Source organism: Triplophysa dalaica, chromosome 10, assembly GCF_015846415.1.
Source record: "Triplophysa dalaica isolate WHDGS20190420 chromosome 10, ASM1584641v1, whole genome shotgun sequence".
NCBI lineage: Eukaryota > Metazoa > Chordata > Actinopteri > Cypriniformes > Nemacheilidae > Triplophysa > Triplophysa dalaica.
Genome location: NC_079551.1, coordinates 18,900,885 through 18,919,524, shown reverse-complemented (window position 1 = coordinate 18,919,524; position 18,640 = coordinate 18,900,885). Strand labels below are relative to the sequence as shown.

The window sequence follows — 18,640 nt, the reverse complement described above, 5'->3', positions numbered from 1 at the left end:
AGCATTATCAACTAGTGATATTCAATTTGCATCTATATAGAAATAGATACTGATTTAAGCATTTTAAACAAACATTAGCCTACTACTTTCCACAAAATCTTTCAAAAGTTTTGAATGTCAAAGTTCTGACATCAGAAAACATTGATAAGAATTTTTTCATTATTTACAGATATGCATGTTACGATGAAAAAAGTTATTTAAAATGTAATAATTAAAAAAACAATTTAGATTATTAATTCTTAGACCATGAATTGAACCCAGAATGGTCCTGTATTGTACAAAATGTATACAGATTTACTGTGACAGCTTTTTAGCAACATACAGTAGATGCTGTTGATCTAGCTGGTCTTATTATTTAAACAGCTTGGAAAACCACGGTCACATACTGAAAGATGAAAAGGAAATCAGTATCAACAAATTAATGATAGTAATCTAGTTCTTGATTGTTTTCAGTGAATATCATTAATGATATTAATAATCTTACCTGTAATTGATTTGGGTCTTGAGGCTCTTTTAAATGTTGCGTCTGATGCAGTTCAGTGTTATAAAGTTGTGAACTGTTTCCAGATCTGTTCCAACATCCATTTTCAACAATAACAACATTTAAGAATCCTAATGACAGTGAATTTAGAGTCAATATTTGTGGTAATTAATCATTTTTCACAGAGCTTTTGTTTTTATTCCAATGCGTCATTTTACAATTACTCATCTTTCTTTTGTAGACATTTCTTTCTTTGCCACATTGTGAGCAGCATTATCTTAAAATCACATTACTTTATAGCTGAAAGATCTCACCTGTTATGATCAGAACAGCATTCAGCAGACCTGATATGAGAGTGAAAGTCTTCAATTGTGTTGAGTTTTGCTCCGTTTCATTTGTGTGATTATTGCTCTCAGTTGTATTGCACTTGCTCAGTTGTGTTGGTTCTGAAAATAAAGATGTGAATTGCATTCAGTTACAGTATTGACTGTCAGTCTTCTCAAACACAATAAGTCAATGTAAACAGATTTTTGTAATACTGAGTTAAACAACATATTCACTTTTGGATAGATCAACCAAAGAGAAGCTCAACTGATATTAATAATCACAGTAACGATAATGTTTTTGTCATTGATGGAGCAAAAGTACTCACCAATGATGTTCAGTCTTGTGCTGTGACTGAGTTTTGGAGGTGTATCTTTGTTCATACAGTAATAAACTCCTAACTCATCTACAGTGACGTTATATATGACCAGACGATGTTTAGATTGTACTGAATATTTGTTTTTTCAATGTTTTATTGAAGTGAAAGGCTAATGTTGGGTTTGAGAATGAGCGCAGTATCACTGTAGGAGAATCTGATTGTTTCTGTAAAACCCAATAAACATCCTCATCATCCAGATCACAGTTTATAGTCACATTCTGTCCCAAATCAGTCAGTTGATCTAAAGGGTCTGCAGCTTCAAACCACATTAATAGACCTTTAAGATAAAAACAAGGAAAGCTCACATTAATAATGTCACATGGATTAATACAAATGCAACTCTAAAGTGGCAGGTATTATCAAAAACTTACAGAACTGAAGCTGAATAATCCTCATGTTGATGCTTTGATCTGAACACGTTAAAATAATAAAAACTGCTTCACACCACACACTGCATAAAGTTAATTCATCTGCAGAGTTCTATACAAAAGGTCTCAATCGTCAAATAGGAAGTCAAATGTTTTTAATTTTAACACTAGAGGGAGACTTCCGTACTTCAGCTACACTTTTAGACCTTTCCAGGCATTTCTGCCTGGAAATTTATTTTACTGTAAATCAAGAATAACAGCTAATAACTGGCAAGAGTAGTGATAGTTATTTACTGTAATGCACCACAATCTGTCAGGATTCCATCACCATCTCCCTCCACTCATTTCCTCACTCCGCCCACTCAGTCATTTACACTCTAATTGTCACCCGATTACTAATCACTATCACCTGGACCTCATCAGCAGTGCACCCATTTATACCACAGACCAACATTCTCATTGTCTGATCTCGTCTACACATGACACAGACTCTATACCATACTTACCTGCATTCCTACCTGCGATCCCGATCTTCTCAGCTAAGCTTCATCCCGTCTGCAAAGGAATTCATCATCAGCATTATCTGCAAGATAAAGAGAGAGACTAGGTTACATTACGGATAAGTTAGCATCTGTTATGTCATCTAACCGGTCATTCACCTATTTCGCTGTACCGATCCATTCCGCAAATTAAACTTATAAACTTACCATTCTGTCTGCTTCGTCTCTGCCAAACCTGACACAATCACAGTAGAATACTACATATACATTCTGTGTATTTAATATTGTAGTCATTCTGCTCCATCAAAAATGAGGCTATTATATTTAATGGTATAATCTTCTAAAAAGACAAAGAAATTCAAGAGGTTTCAACAAACGTAATTTATTTTCTTTAGGAAAACATGCATACAAAACACAAGAAAATCCATAAATACATACAACAATTAAACAAATCACATAATTCAACAAAACTGAATGTTATTCTGAAATAAAAACATCCACTGCTAGTGTACAGCAAAGTATAAATAAGTATAAATAAAAGGAAAATATAGAAAATAATAACACTGTATTGTAGATTTGGGTGTGTATATAGACATGTAAGGCAAAGATCAGTCCAAATGTTAACCAAATACATTCTATTTTCTTTTACAATATAAAAATATATGAATAAACAACAGAAATTTTGTCACGTATCAATTGATTAAACATATCTTCAACACAACTTTGCAAATTAAATAGTAGTTACAACAATACATGTAACCAAAAATCTAAAATATTCACTTACAATTTTACACAAACACACAAATACATAGAAAGTAGGCAAATCTTTAAATAAAATAAAGAGTATTAAAAAAACATAAATAATCAAAACAAAAACAATACCAATCATTTGTAGATTTGGTTTAGCATGTTGTTCTAAACTGGTAGTAACTCAGCACAGACTGAATTACCTCTTTATGTGTTACAATAATTGTGTTGCTTGCACTTACTTAATTACTTGTTTTCCACTCAAATTCGGTGAGCCGCTGCAAAAATGAACATGTGGATTCATGGTTTGAAGCTTTCTTGTAACAGATGAGCCAGATTTTCGGCTAGTTCCAGCTTTTGCAGCACATTTAGTCCCCTCAGGATTAATCCTCAAAAAGAATCTGAAAACCAAATGATTTTTATCAGTTAGTAACAAATCAAACACATAATCATGAGAATCACTAACAACAACACTTACAGAAATGATAGAATAAAATTAAAATCTGTCATGGTGGATGAAAGAGGTGAGACCCAAATGCGGTGAGAATAGAGGTTTTTATTTAACAGGGAACACACTAGAGCACAATGGAAGAGACCACCAAGCGACAGCGTCTGCAGCCTGGGAAGGTGTCACACCCGGAGGACCCGGGATCTAGACGGCGGCTGTGACGAAGCACTCAAAGCAGGTCTCACGATAGGCAGGGTAGCACACAGAAGTCTTTAGCTGGCGTGGCTCGACTGGGTCCCGTGAACAGGTGGCGGACCTCCTTGGAGGAGACGCCGCGGGGAGAACTGGAGCGCCGGCGGGGAACTGGAGATAGAGGAGTTCAACCAAAAGATAACAGGAAGCAAAACAAACTAGATAACTGAACTAACAAGACTTGAAAAAAGAATAACTACAGTATTTAACAAGAGCAATATGCTAGAAATAGACGACAGGACAAGACAAGGAGTCAGCACTAGGTTGTGAGCAAACACGTTCAACAGACTGACAAAGAACTGCAAAACACGAGGGAATTAATGAGGAAACCTATCACAATTACAATGAGCAACAGCTACGCAGCGCAACCCGCAAGCGTGAAGCGCTGGCGAAACTCGCTACAGGTGTCAGGGTGATCAGAGATGAGTGAGGGAACACCAGTGAGGGAGACATGAGGGCGGGGCTGGTGACGCGGACACCGAACACGCGGCAAACTGTCAAACAACTCCACACGTGTTCGACATGAAACAAAACAATGCCACACAGGTAGAAAACGGACACAACAAACCCAGAGTCATTCCAGTCCACTAAGTATTGGTAGCCCCTGCCGCGACGGCGCACGACGAGCAGTTTCCTGACCGTGTAGGTCGGGGATCCGTCCACCAGGCGAGGGGGAGGGGGTGGTGAGTGGGAACCAGAAGGATTCAGGCGGGATGTGAAAACAGGATTCACCCTGGAGACATGAAAAACGGGGTGAACTTGACTAAAATTAGGTGGGAGTTTGAGCCGGACAGCCACCGGATTGACCACCTTGGTGATCTGAAATGGGCCGATGAACTTGGGAGCCAACTTGCGAGAAGGCACCCGGAGAGGCAAGTCCATGGTGGAGAGCCACACTCGCTGACCACACACGTAGGTAGGATGGGAAGTGCGGGGCCGATCAGCTGCGGTCTTGTTTCTACTAGCGGATTGGGCCAGAATCCTCCTAGCTTTCCTCCATGTGCGTTGGCAACGTTGGACAAAGCCAGGGCCGAAGGGACCGAGGAGTCGAGTTCCTGGTTAGAAAACAGAGGGGGTTGGTAACCCAGAGAGCACTCAAAGGGCGACATACCTGAAGAGGACACGGGCTGAGAGTTGTGGGTACACTCAATCCAGGTCAGCTGTTGGCTCCAGGAACCAGGGCAGTGCGAGGTAAGGCAGCGGAGTCTCCGACCGAGATCCTGGTTGGCGCGCTCACATTGTCCGCTGGTCTGTGGATGAAATCCGGAAGAGAGGCTAGCAGTGGCACCAATTTGCTTGCAGAATTCTTTCCAGAACCGGGAAGTAAACTGAGGACCCCTGTCAGATACCACGTCAACTGGTAACCCATGGAGACGGAAGACGTGATCCACCATCAGTTGAGCGATCTCCGGGCGGAGGGAAGCTTGGGCAGGGGAATGAAATGGACTGCTTTGGAGAAGAGGTCCACTACTGTCAACACGACGGTGTTACCACCAGAGGGAGGGAGGCCGGTCAGAAAGTCCAAGGCGATGTGGGACCAGGGACGGGAGGGAATGGGCAGGGGGCGAAGCAGACCAGCAGGAGGACGATGAGAAGGCTTGTTCTGAGCACAGACTGAGCACGCCAACACGAACTGCCCGACAACTTTGGCCTGTGACGGCCACCAATACCTCTGACGCACCGTAGCCAGGGTACCCCGATTGCCTGGATGGTTGACGAACCTGGAGGAATGACTCCACTGAAGAACTTCAGGACGCAGCACAACCGGCACGAACAAGCGACCAGGCGGGCACCCCCGTGGGACCTGCACCCCCCGTCTTCCTCCTCTACTCGTCGCTCAATTTCCCAGGTGAGGGCTCCGACTACCCTCCCCTTGGGGAGGATGGTCTCCGTTGCAGGCTCGCTCCTGGGTGTCTGAAACAGGCGAGAGAGGGCATCAGGCTTGACATTCTTAGAGCCGGGCCGGTACGAGAGGGTGAAGGAGAACCGACCGAAGAACAGAGCCCACCGAGCCTGTCGTGAGTTTAACCTCTTGGCTGAACGGATATACTCTAGGTTCTTGTGGTCCGTCCAGACCAAGAAGGGCTGCGCTGACCCCTCCAACCAGTGACGCCACTCCCCCAGAGCTAGTCGAACCGCCAACAGCTCCCTGTTACCGATATCGTAGTTCCGTTCTGCAGGGCTGAGGCGGCAGGAGAAGTAGGCGCATCGATGCACCTTCCTGCCATTAGCCGCTCGCTGGGACAGAACCGCACCTACCCCGGCATCGGACGCGTCTACCTCCACAATGAATTGGTGTTCCGGCTCTGGAAGACAGACCACAGGTGCAGAGACAAACCGGGACTTATGATTGTCAAAGGCTACCTGTGCTTGAGGATTCCACTTGAACGGGACTTTCGGGGAGGTATGCGCGGTGAGCGGTACAGCCACCTGGCTGAAACCCCGGATGAATCGCCGGTAGAAGTTGGCGAACCCCAGGAACCGCTGCAGGGCCTTACGGGAGTCAGGGGTAGGCCATTCAGGGACGGCCCTGATCTTGACTAGATCAGGTTCAATGCCTCTATGAGAGATTATGTAACCAAGGAACGAAACCGAATCAGCGTGGAATTCGCACTTCTCCGCCTTGACAAAAAGTTGGTTCTCGAGAACACGCTGGAGGACCTGACGAACGTGCTGGGTGTGTACCTGGAGAGAGGGGGGGAAGATCAAAATCTCATCCAAGTACACAAAAACAAAACGATTGATCATGTCACCCAACACGCCGTTGACTAGGCCCTGGAAAACGGCCGGAGCATTGGTCAGGCCAAAAGGAAGAACCATCTCATGTGTCCAGTTTGTGACTGCCTGTGGTTTCTATGCATATGTGACCTTAATGAGGATAATTTCTTAAACATACAAGGGCACTGATGCATTCCACAGGCAAACTGAAAATTCGCTTAACATGTGTATAAAAAAGGCCTAGTTGGCGGAATGGCAAATCGCACAGTTAGCATCTGTACATTGTGGGTAATTATTACTACACAATAAAAAAAAACAGGAAAAATAAAGAAACAGAGTTTGCATGTTCTCCCCGTGCCTCGGGGGTTTCCTCCGGCTACTCCGGTTTCCTCCCCTGGTCAAAGACATGCATGGTAGGTTGATTGGCATCTCTGGAAAAATTGTCCGTAGGGTGTGAGTGCGTGAGTGAATGAGTGAGTGTGTGTGCCCTGCGATGGGTTGGCACTCCATCCAGGGTGTATCCTGCCTTGATGCCCGATGACTCCTGAGATAGGCGCAGGGCTCCCCGTGACCCGAGGCAGTTCGGATAAGCGGTAGAAAATGGATGGATGGAAATAAAGAAACAAGCGGTGGGGTCAGCTGCTGATATAAAATAATGTTCAACACTATGGGATACTGAAAGTTGTGAGATGCTAAAAGCTAGCTATCAGGTAGCTTTTTGGAACCGAAAGATACTGAGCACATAATAAGAAATGTTTAACTTTACCTACATTTGCAGTTTATTTAAAAAAAACTTCTACATATTTGAAATGTTCACCCACTCATTGTTGGGGATTCCATTTTAAGTTTTAAATCATGAAAATCCAGTCACTAAGATAATTAACACAGCACAAGCAAAAGAACATAATCTCAGAGATCACACACACCTGTTTGCCCTTAAAGGAGCAACACCTTTGCGTTGAGAATTAAGCAGTCAGTGCACATACGTGTGTGTTGATGCATAAATCTTTGTTTTCTGCCTGAAAATCTTACTCTTGGCAATAAATAGTGCTGCAATAAGTGACAGTGTAGTAAAAAAGGCAGTATTTTACAGCTGAATATTACAGCTGTTATCTGTAATGTGTTTATATAGTAATTAACTGTAATATATTATTTGCGCTACAGAATGCATCTCATGTTTCTGTAAAATACTGTTTCCCAAGGTTACTGCTAAACGCTGCCTATTTTAAAGTTATTTACCCTGTAATTTACGGCAAGGTTTAGCAGTGTAGACAAGTATCCTCGAAAACAACCGTTTAATTTATGTAATTATTATTTAATTAATAAAGGAGGAATATGAATTATTTAATAGTCACACACTTCAGAGAAGTAAAATAGTTCAGTGACGAATATTATTGTCTGACTAGAGCTTTCAATCTAATCTTATTAAGTGGCTTGACATCTACACTCACGAGACAGAGAAACCAAATGTGTATATTAAAGATAAACTGAGAGCGTATACTAGATGCCTGCATGTACAAACAGCGGCAAACGTTAGCAAATGCATTTACTTGAACACAAACCTGACACATAACATGAGTCTTCTCACTGTTCCTTTATACTAATGGATTTGTGATAACTTGAGAAAATGAGATGAAAAACCGTTTCCTTTACATTAAGTTTCTGGCCGATAGTTAACTGCTAGTTGTATAACTAATAAAGTTTGCAAGCATACCCTGTGCGGTCAAAAGGTAATGATTATAAAATAATAATACAGTTTTTAATAAAATAATAATACAAGAAAATTAAATAGAATGTATGGTATTAACTGGAGGAAATCCTGTTAGTTTGTCCATCCATTGAGTGAACACGTACAGTTTGTTCAGGTTCTTTGCATTAAAGTGAACTTTTTAAGAACAGTTGCAGTCCTTGACAGTGAGTGATATTTTCTAGTCATCATCAAAAATCAAGCAAACAAAACATGCTATCTAGCGTTAGATATGTGGTCAAGGGGATCTTTCTGCCCCAACCTAAGCTCCGCCCACAAAAACGTGTCACAATGTTAATTTACAGAAAATGTGTCTATAGTCACTTATAGCATAATTCATATTAGCAAACATGTTTATCTATATGGCAAAATAAAGGAATGTGTGACTATTATATTCAATACAAAAAAATTGAATCAAAATAAGTTAAATAAATCAACACACATGTTTTGGATCAGTGAGAATTAAACTTTAAATGACTGGGTTAACAGCAATAGAAGGACAGCTTTATGTATTTATTTCTTTGGCTCATGCCTGAGATTGACTATATAGATAAAAGTCAAACTTTATAAAGTATAAATATCTTTGTTACATATAGTAAGTTAGTTACTGAATATGAATATAAATATCTAGCACTGAACATTCTCTGATGAATTATACATTTTAACGCAGCAAAGTGCTACAGTTTCCATTTAAGGTTTGGAAGAAGACTTGTGTGAATGTGATAAATATGTTAGTGGTCTGAGAAAAACATTGCATCTGGTTCAAGATTAAACCACAGGTCTAGTCAAAGGTGAGAGTGTTTTAGTCATTGGTTGCAGAGACCATTGAAACACATTTCTGGGTTTGATTAAACACTTTAGTTGAGTGTTACAACACTGTAACAAACATACATTTTTTCTAACAAATACATGCTATATGATTACAGTATATTTATTTGGTTTGCAACAATCATTTTCTAACACTTAAATGCAAAGCAGTATAGTTTGAAAAAAAATCTGATCTGGCAAAACATTATGAATAATTTACAAAGAAAATATAAAAAAAGAAATGCAAAACTTCTACATTTTCGTTGTCATGATTATTCTCTAAAACATACATTTTCAATGAAGATTGACATTACTAAGTTATAATCATTTAACTTTTCTTTGGGTCAAACTATACACGCTTTGGTAAGGTGAGAAAATAATCACTTTATTACAGTTTGACCACTCAGATCTATATGGTTATTGTCAAACGTATATGCTCATAGAAATTCATAATTGATAGCTTCCTTTGTAGAAATATGAGTGGATGTTAAAATAAACTGACTGATCGAATATGCAGTACTTGGCCCCTTCTAGCTACGAATCTTCTTAAAGCGTCAATGCAGGAATCTGTATTCAGTGAGTGAGCCATTTCTAGGTGAACTGCCCTGCTTGTCATGCAAGTGAAAATAACCCCATATCTTTTAACATGACCTCTTCCTCTTTTTGTCACGAAAGGTCCAAAGTAGTCAACACCAACATTGCTGAAAGGTGGAAGATCAGCTTGTAGTCCTTCCTTTGGTAAATCCGCCATCTTTTGCTCTCCAATTTTTCCTCTTACACGCTTGCACACAAGACATTTAGACAGAACTTTGCGGGCTGCAGAATTGGCATTTATAATCCAATATTTTTTTCTCAGGTGTGAGAGAACATGGTTTCTGCCAGCATGTCCGAGCTGTTCGTGTATGTGTTGAAGGATAAGTGTGGAGATGTGAAGATCTTTTGGAAGTATTATTGGTCGCTTGGTTTCCTCAGGCATTGCAGACTTGTCCAACCTTCCTCCAACCCTCAAAACTCCATCATCCATCACAGGATCTAGCTTGTACAGGCTGCTGAATCTATTCAATCGCTTTCCAACAAGTGATGTCTTTTCAATTCTTGACATTTCCTCTGAATACCTTTGTTTCTGGCAAAATTCAACGATGGCCTTTTCTGCTTTCAAGAGATCATCCAGGCATACGGATTGTCCACAAAGTGATGTCTTGAATGCTTTAATTTCATTACATACCTTGTTTTGGCTCTGTGTGTCCTTATTCACGCAGGTTGCCTGTGTTTCTTTTCTTTTTGCAGTGAGCAAGCGAAGGATATTCTTGAACTTCAAGAACCATGCTACCAGGGGCGTAAATCCCGGGGGGGACGGAGGGGACATGTCCCCCTCTATCCGAGGGTTGTCCCCCCCTCGATCAATTAAATTCGCTATTGTCATACATATATTTATGTTAATCTAATCTAATTGAGTATTTTGTAGAAAATATAAAAGCAAAAATGCGTTTTAAATTTAGAAACTGTAGAGTTCCCCCTCCCCTGCCTCTCACAATGGTTTGGCCCAATGCCTGCTCTCCACGTTCATTTCACCTGCGCATTGCGCAACTAGAGAAGAAGAAGCTTGAGTACTGGTTTGAGAGTCAGGTTCTTGAATAGTAGACATCCACTTCTCAACGGTAGACATGAAAATTTCAACTTGCTTCATTCTTGGTTCATACCAGGTTTTCAAATCTTCAACTTTATCCTCTTCACTTAACATTTTTACATATGATTCTTGAAGAGATTTGAATTCAACAAACATTTCATTGAACTTCCTCATGTTTCCCTTTACTTCTTCAAGATATTCAGCATCAGTCATCAAAGAGTTAACAACATTGATTCTCCTTGTAAGATGTGCCATCTTGCCTGCTCTAGAGGCTTTCAAACGAGCAGCAACCTCATTCAAGTCTCCCCGAGCTGAGCCCGGGAATTGCTCTTGAATAGACTCATCCATTTTGTTTCAAACAAGCAAATATCCTTTTTCCAAAGACATAAACTTTTCAAATTTCCTTTGATTCTTCTTTAAAATGGCATATATCAAGACCTTTGAACTCTTTCATCAAATTAATCCTTTCATTCACTGTTTGCAGCATCAAACTTGAAATTGTTTCCAATAACATTCAAATTTAACTCTGCACATTGTTTCCGCAAGCACATACCTCTTTGAGAAGTTTCCTTTGTTCTCTGCTTCCAATGCCATGCGGTCTTCAAACAGTCCATCCACTCCGTTCAAGTTTAAGGATAATCCTCCTTTTCTCAAACATATTCCATTTTCAAAGCAAGTCTTTTGACATTTTGTAGTGGTAAAAACAAGTTTCCTATTCTTAATCCTTATTTCTTGTCCACTGTGGGAGATGCTGATGATATGATTCTGACATATTCTGACGCTTACCATAAATAGATCCAGAGAGGCGTGTTGATGTTCCAAACAAATAACTGAAGTTTATTAAATCAAAAAATAAAGATGGGTTGTAACAAAATGAAACAAACAACTTTTTAGGCCGCTTGCAGGTTTGTTGCACCATGCCACCCTAGCTCCATGTGCACGGTCAAAAGACTGTGTGCTCTTGCACCAGTGCCCCCTTCCTGTCATGGGTGGCCTATCCTTTATACAACTTTTCCCCTCTCACCTATAGAGGGCACACACTCAGAGAAATAAACAATTAACAACATCCATCCATCCATTTTCTACCGCTTATCCGAACTACCTCGGGTCACGGGGAGCCTGCGCCTATCTCAGGAGTCATCGGGCATCAAGGCAGGATACACCCTGGATGGAGTGCCAACCCATCGCAGGGCACACTCACTCACTCATTCACTCACACACTCACACGCTACGGACAATGTTTTCCAGAGATGCCAATCAACCTACCATGCATGTCTTTGGACCAGGGGAGGAAACCGGAGTACCCGGAGGAAACCCCTGAGGCACGGGGAGAACATGCAAACTCCACACACACAAGTCGGAAGCGGGAATCGAACCCCCAACCTTGGAGGTGTGAGGCGAACGTGCTAACCACTAAGCCACCGTGCCCCCCTTCAATTAACAACATACTGATATATAAATTAACATATTTATAAAAATTAAATAAGGTGGTAAGTATGGCTCCTACAACGAGACTATCATGTGCTATCAGTATAATTTAAAATAATAGAAACATCATTTCAACAAAAACATCACAGCCAATATCACTTATTTGGTAAGGTAACATAATTCATCATACATGTTTCTGTACACTGTGAGATACATATGTCAGGTTTGTTGTACAGATTGTGTTGGCAGCTGTGAAGCAGCACAGTTGTTATTGTTTCCTGGATCAAGACTTTATGAAGCTTTGAACATTTCACTTCTGCACACTGAAAGAGTGAATTAATACATCTATAAGCATGATGAAGGCAGTTGTTTTATTTTACATTTATCTAAATGATGCTGAGATACTGTACTGTATTACAACTCTGAAACATTTTGGAAAAATTTTGTGATTTGAGATCATTACCTTTAGCTGGTTTGAGATTAGAAAAGCTTCTGTAGATCACCTGCTGTAGATCAGTGTTGGGGAGTTTTATAAAACCTTCTTCAATTGTTTTATTCACATCAATAAAAGCCTTTAATAGTCCTTTAGAACAACACAATAAAATCAAAGACTTTATCAAAGACAATGTTTATATTGATGTTGAACTAAAGAATAATAACTCACCTATGACCACAATGAATAAAACACCATTCAGCAGACCAAGGATGAGAGTAAGAGTCTGCCATAGTGTCTGATTCTGTTGAATATATTTCACTTCTGTATGATTCTGATGTAAATATCTGATCTCTTTATTTTGACTTTCTGTTGGCTCTGCAAATAATGAGTCACTTTGCAATCTTTTAATGTAGCTACAATCAATTCTACTGTCTCCGTTACAGCATATTACAGCATAACACATATTTCTATCTATAAGACTAAATATGAATACAATTGATTAAAAAGGAACACTTACCATTTATCTGCAGTCTGATGCCACTGATGAATTTTGGAGGTGTATCTGTCTTCATACAGTAATAAAGTCCTAATTCATTAACAGTGATGTTACAGTTGAAAGAAAAAGTATGTGAACCCTTTGGCCTTACTTGGATTTCTTCATAAATTGGTCATAAAATGTGTTCTGATCTTCATCTGTATCACAACAATAGAGAAACACAGTCTGCTTAAACTAATACCGCACAAACATTATACGTTTTCATGTTTTTATTGAACACAACATGTAAACATTCATAGTGCAGGGTGGAAAAAGTATGTGAAACCCTAGGCTAATGACTTCTCCAAGAGCTAATTGGAGCCAGGAGTCAGCCAACCTGGGGTCCAATCAATGTGATGAGATTGGATGTGTTGATTAAAGCTGGCCTGTCCAATAAAAAAAATACACCAGTTTTGAGTTTGCTGTTCTGAAGAAGCGTTGTCTGAATTGAACCATGCCTCGCACAAAAGAGCTCTCAGAAGACCTATGATCAAGAATTGTTGACTTACATAAAGCTGGAAAGGGCTACAAAAGTATATCTAAAAGCCTTGATGTCCATGTGTCCACGGTAAGACAGATTGTCTACAAATGGAGAAAGTTCAGCACTGTTGCTACACTCCCTAGGCGTGGTCGTCCTGTAAAGATGACTGCAAGAGCACAGCGCAGAATGCTCAATGAGGTGAAGAAGAATCCTAGAGTGTCAGCTAAACACTTACAGAAATCTCTGGCACATGCTAACATTTTTGTTGACAAATCTACAATAAGGAAAACATTAAACAAGAATGGACTTCATGGGAGGACATCACGGAGGAAGCCACTGCTGTCCAAAAAAAACTTTGCAAAGTTTGCAAAAGAGCACATGGATGTTCCACAGCACTACTGGCAAAACATTCTGTGGACAGATTAAACCAAAATTGAGTTGTTTGGAAAGAACACACAACGCTATGTGTGGAGAACAAAATGCACAGCACACCAACATCAAAACCTCATCCCAACTGTGAAATATGGTGGAGGGGCATCATGGTTTGGGGCTGCTTTGCTGCCTCAGGCCCTGGACGGATTACTGTCATCGATGGAAAAATAAATTCCAAAGTTTATCAAGACATTTTGCAGGAAAACTTAAGACCATCTGTCCGCCAACTGAAGCTTAACAGAGGATGGACGATGCAACAGGACAACGACCCAAAGCATAGAAGTAAATAAACAACAGAATGGCTTCAACAGAAGAAAATGCGCCTTCTGGAGTGGCCCAGTCAGAGTCCTGACCTCAACCCGATTGAGATGCTGTGGCATGACCTCAAGAGAGCGATTCACACCAGACATCCCAAGAATATTGCTGAACTGAAACACTTTTGTAAAGAGGAATGGTCCAAAATTTCTCCTGACCGTTGTGCAGGTCTGATCTGCAACTATAGGAAACGTTTGGTTGAGGTTATTGCTGCCAAAGGAGGGTCAACCAGTTATTAAACCCAAAGGTTCACATACTTTTTCCACCCTGCACTATGAATGTTTACATGTTGTGTTCAATAAAAACATGAAAACGTATAATGTTTGTGCGGTATTAGTTTAAGCAGACTGTGTTTCTCTATTGTTGTGACTTAGATGAAGATCAGAACACATTTTATGACCAATTTATGAAGAAATCCAAGTAAGCCCAAAGGGTTCACATACTTAATCATCATTTCACTATTAAATCTACTGTCAACAAATAACAAAGAAAGGTAGAAACTTGCAGCAAATACATTTTAAATCAATATACTCACAGATATGAAGCTGTGTGATTCTCATGTTGTCTTTATTAGGACACAAATGAGCTCTGCTTCTTATTTTTATACTTTACCCACACCAAACAGAGGAAGTCAAGTTTGCTCTGACCACACTGTAGTCAGTCATACCATGTTATTTTACACTCTCTCAGTTTCTCATGACCATCATTACTTCTGTAAGCAAGTCAGAATCATTTATTTTGTGCTATTAATAAATGTGAAATGTAATTTATTATAATGCATATTGCATTCCCATGTTAATTGTTTTTTTTTTGTTTATATGCTACTGTTCTTTAGTTTTTAGTTATGTTTTATTCGTTTGTATGAATGTTTATTCATGTATGCAAATTGTTTATAGTTTATCTATTGAATTTGTATTTATTGTTGCACACTAAAGTAATCCTAGAACATAGTGCTGCTGTAACACTAAACATTTGTCAAGAATTTTCGTTTTATGTTTACACCAGGGTTTCCTGGAAAACTTAATTGTATTATTTATTCTTTTCTCCATAGGAAAATTACAATAAAGTTCACTTTGACAAAACTGTAGAGGACTGTATAATGTCATTTCAAACCAGACTTCTCAGTGATTTTATGTTCATACAGTAGAAGTCAATTGGTACCAACATTGTTCAAATACAAACATATTTTTTGTTCTGCAGAAGAAAGAAATCCATTCTGGTTTGAAATGGCAATAAGGTGAATAAATGCCAGAACTTTCATTTTTGGGTGAACAATCAGTTTAAGGCCATTAATATTGTTTTTTTGAGTGAAAGTTTGTATTTCTTTTTATGACCAACAGTTTGACAGGCGTAAGTGTAAGAGCAAGAGATCGTGATGTCATCACATACTGCTCTAAAGCATGCAGAACTTATAAGGGAAATGAAGATAATCAAGCATAATGTGCAAAGGATTATGGGAGGTGCAGTGCATGTATGGCATAATGTCAATAGACAAGAAGGGAGCGCCCTCTGGTGGAGCACATGGGCTGTTGGGGGGTAAATGTTGTGTAATCAATTAAAACAATTGACTTTTTATAAACGTTCAGCAAGTTTGTTTTTATATAGCACCCTGCAACTGTGATTATAAACTTAATGTCCCTGTGAACTTAAAAAGATGGTGATTCTGCAACAGCCTACACAGTAGGCTACCCAATGCAAACACACGTAGAGTGAAACTTCTGTGGACTCCTACTTCTCTGACAGAAAGTCTTTCTATTTTCAATATATAGGATGAAACCAGCCACAGCCGGAACAAGGCTAATGCGTGTCTCACACCTTGAACATTTTCTCAGTGCACTTTATAGTCAGCTGTAAAAAACGTATCGGTCAGTTAGGATTTTAGAGGATTATTGTTATGAAGACAATGAAGATGAGGATGAAGTTGAGGCTGTGGTTGAGAAATTAACAGTTCCATCATTGAATGCTGCGATGAACTCAGCCTTGAAAAACACATACAATGGAATACAAAGAAACCGCAATAATAGCCTTCCTGTAAAGTGACTAAACTGGTACAACATATTTATCTTCTTAAGGAACCATTTTTCCAACCTATTTAATAATGTTCAATTCAAATTAGACGAATAAAGTTGTTTTATTACCTGTGATAATAGTTCTGCCGTTTATCGAATTCTTCTGTTAATAAAATCCATCATAAATTTCTTATGAATTGTTTGCTATAAACTTATTTCTAATGTTTTATGCATGTCGAGTCGAACACACTTTACATTATGAAACAAACAAACTAAGATTTCTTTTAAAACAGCAGAATTTGCAAAAGACACATAGTTTGGATCTCTGAAATCTTAGCATTTATCATTTTTATTGTAAAACCGTCGGCGTTGTTATGTTTAGCTTCTCACATGTCACTACACAGTCACAGTCTTAAGCGCCTTTCTGCAGACTGTCTTCTTCAATTTGATTGGCTGAATAGTCTGTCTTCTTTAGTTTTATTGGCTGAACTGCTCCTTTTTCAGTGTAATTTGATTGGCTGGAATTCCGTAAACCTATTTTATTGGTCAATCTGTTGAAATTGTGAAGCTATGATGGAAAGCCTACAATCTTTAGCCAAAAAGGCATAATGACTAATGCTAGACCTGACGAGTTTTAGTGTTTGTGCCCAAAATGTGTTGTTTGAGCGCTGTTCTGATCTGCTGAAATAAAAATCTGAGAATTGTACAGAATCAGGGAGCAAAGCGCAGAGCAGTAAGCAAGAACATCCGAACGGTAGCAAAGTTGGAAGAAAAATGATAAATAAGACCAAGATAATAAAATAATAATATAAACAACAAGCAAATGTGTTGCCATTTGTTGGATCAGTGTGAATGACTGGATTAACATCAATGAAAGGGCAGACTTTTAGTAAGCGTTAATACACAGTGTTCAAATGAGTTACCCATATTATTGAATATTAAGATTGATTGATTTTTTACATGACAAAAAGTTTAATTCCACAATTCAGACAATTTGCTTTTCAAATGCTTTTATTGCTTTGAGACATACTTCAAGGTATGGAAGTTTATGGATGATGTGATGGTACAATTTTAAAGGTGTACTCTTTGCTGATTTCTCATCAGCGGATTTGAGCACAAATGTAACCCATTGGCATAGTACAGGGGACATCATTCCAGCAATGGTTATCTGATGGATGAGATGACAATAACATTTACATTAAATAAATATAGTTGACTAATGAAAGGTAAACCCATACATTAATCAACAACATTATAATATGTAGCTATATAGTATAACATATAATCAAGATGTGTCAACAAAACTAGCTACTTTATTATTAAAGCACAGTAAATTGTCAGGATTAAGAGATTTCACGCATACCTGACCAGTTTATGTCCAGGCAGTGTTCAGTGCCTTTCTCATTGTTAGGTTCTGTTTTGCACCAGTTGGTGTAGTCAAATGGAGATCCGTCAGTCCACAGCCATTGTTGTTCCTAAAGAATGAGAAGAACCAATAACATTAAAACATGATAACATATAAAGAAATTAATGAACTCAGAGAAAATTTGTTTTAAATTAAAATAATACATTACCGTCTAAACTGACAAATGAGTCTGTTGTAACAGAAAACTGTTTGTATGTAAATGTTTTTAAAGCAGAAATATTTACCATTTCACCATCATGACCTCCAATCCAAACACGGGTGTTAACAGTTACCAGACTCAGGAGAAACTCATTTTGTGCTTTACTGCGCACAGACACAAGATTTGCATCAAGGCTTTGACAATTTTTCTAAAGAGAGATTATTTGAGTCATTCCAAAAAAGTCAAATCGTTTTAGTTTAGATACAGAAATGGATTATTCTTGAAAAATGTTGAGATGAAAGTACCTCTGCTCTGACCCAGTTAACTGTCTGGGGGAAGAACTTGAAGCATTCAACTCCAAAAGGTGTCCATCCAAATGAACATTCTTCAGCTATACAGTACATGATATATTAGAGATTTACTCGCTGTAATACTGACAGTTAAGAAAGGTTTTATTTGTTAAAGCAATCTTTTTATCTTTCTGTGATATATGCTTAAGACTGTAAAATAACTTCATATCATCACAATATTGATTCATGTCACATATTTCCTTTTATCCCATTAAGAGCAGAGTTTTTGACACTTTGTAATTGCATTAATAAATAAATGTGTTGGTTACCTGCTGCATTCTCCACAGAAAAGACCAAGAATAGAAGCACAAGACCTCTCATCACTGCCATGATAAATCTGAAAATGAATAAAAAACAGCGATGTGACACATCTGAACTCAAATGCAGACTTTTTAGGAGTTAATATTAAAGACAAAATCTTCTGTAGGTCATTGGTTTAAACTCACCGCTTTTTTTATTCTTGCTTTCAGAACTTTAATGAGGATTGTGTGAAGCTGTATACAGAATCCCCATTTTTATACCTTTTTCTTCATGAAATGTAAACACTGTAAAATAAAGTGTTTATGAGCCTGTATGTTCTAAAAATAACTTGGAATTTTGGGTGGTGACATGGTGTCATATTAAATACTGGACTTTATTGGCTGTTATCATTGACTTCACACATATGGTAAGTTGCCTGTTTACTTACTCT

General features: G+C 38.8%; 1 protein-coding gene across 1 annotated transcript; it reads right to left on the bottom strand.

Annotated features, from left to right (window-relative positions):
* Nucleotides 1-17,134: 17,134 nt before the first annotated feature.
* Nucleotides 17,135-18,426, bottom strand: LOC130430682 (ladderlectin-like). Its single transcript, XM_056759826.1, has 6 exons — nt 18,396-18,426; nt 18,219-18,286; nt 17,905-17,990; nt 17,685-17,807; nt 17,398-17,509; nt 17,135-17,202 (listed from the first exon to the last, which is right to left on the bottom strand). The coding sequence occupies exons 2-6, from the start codon at nt 18,277-18,279 to the stop codon at nt 17,135-17,137; spliced, it is 450 nt and encodes a 149-aa protein (XP_056615804.1). The 5' UTR covers nt 18,280-18,286; nt 18,396-18,426.
* Nucleotides 18,427-18,640: the final 214 nt, after the last annotated feature.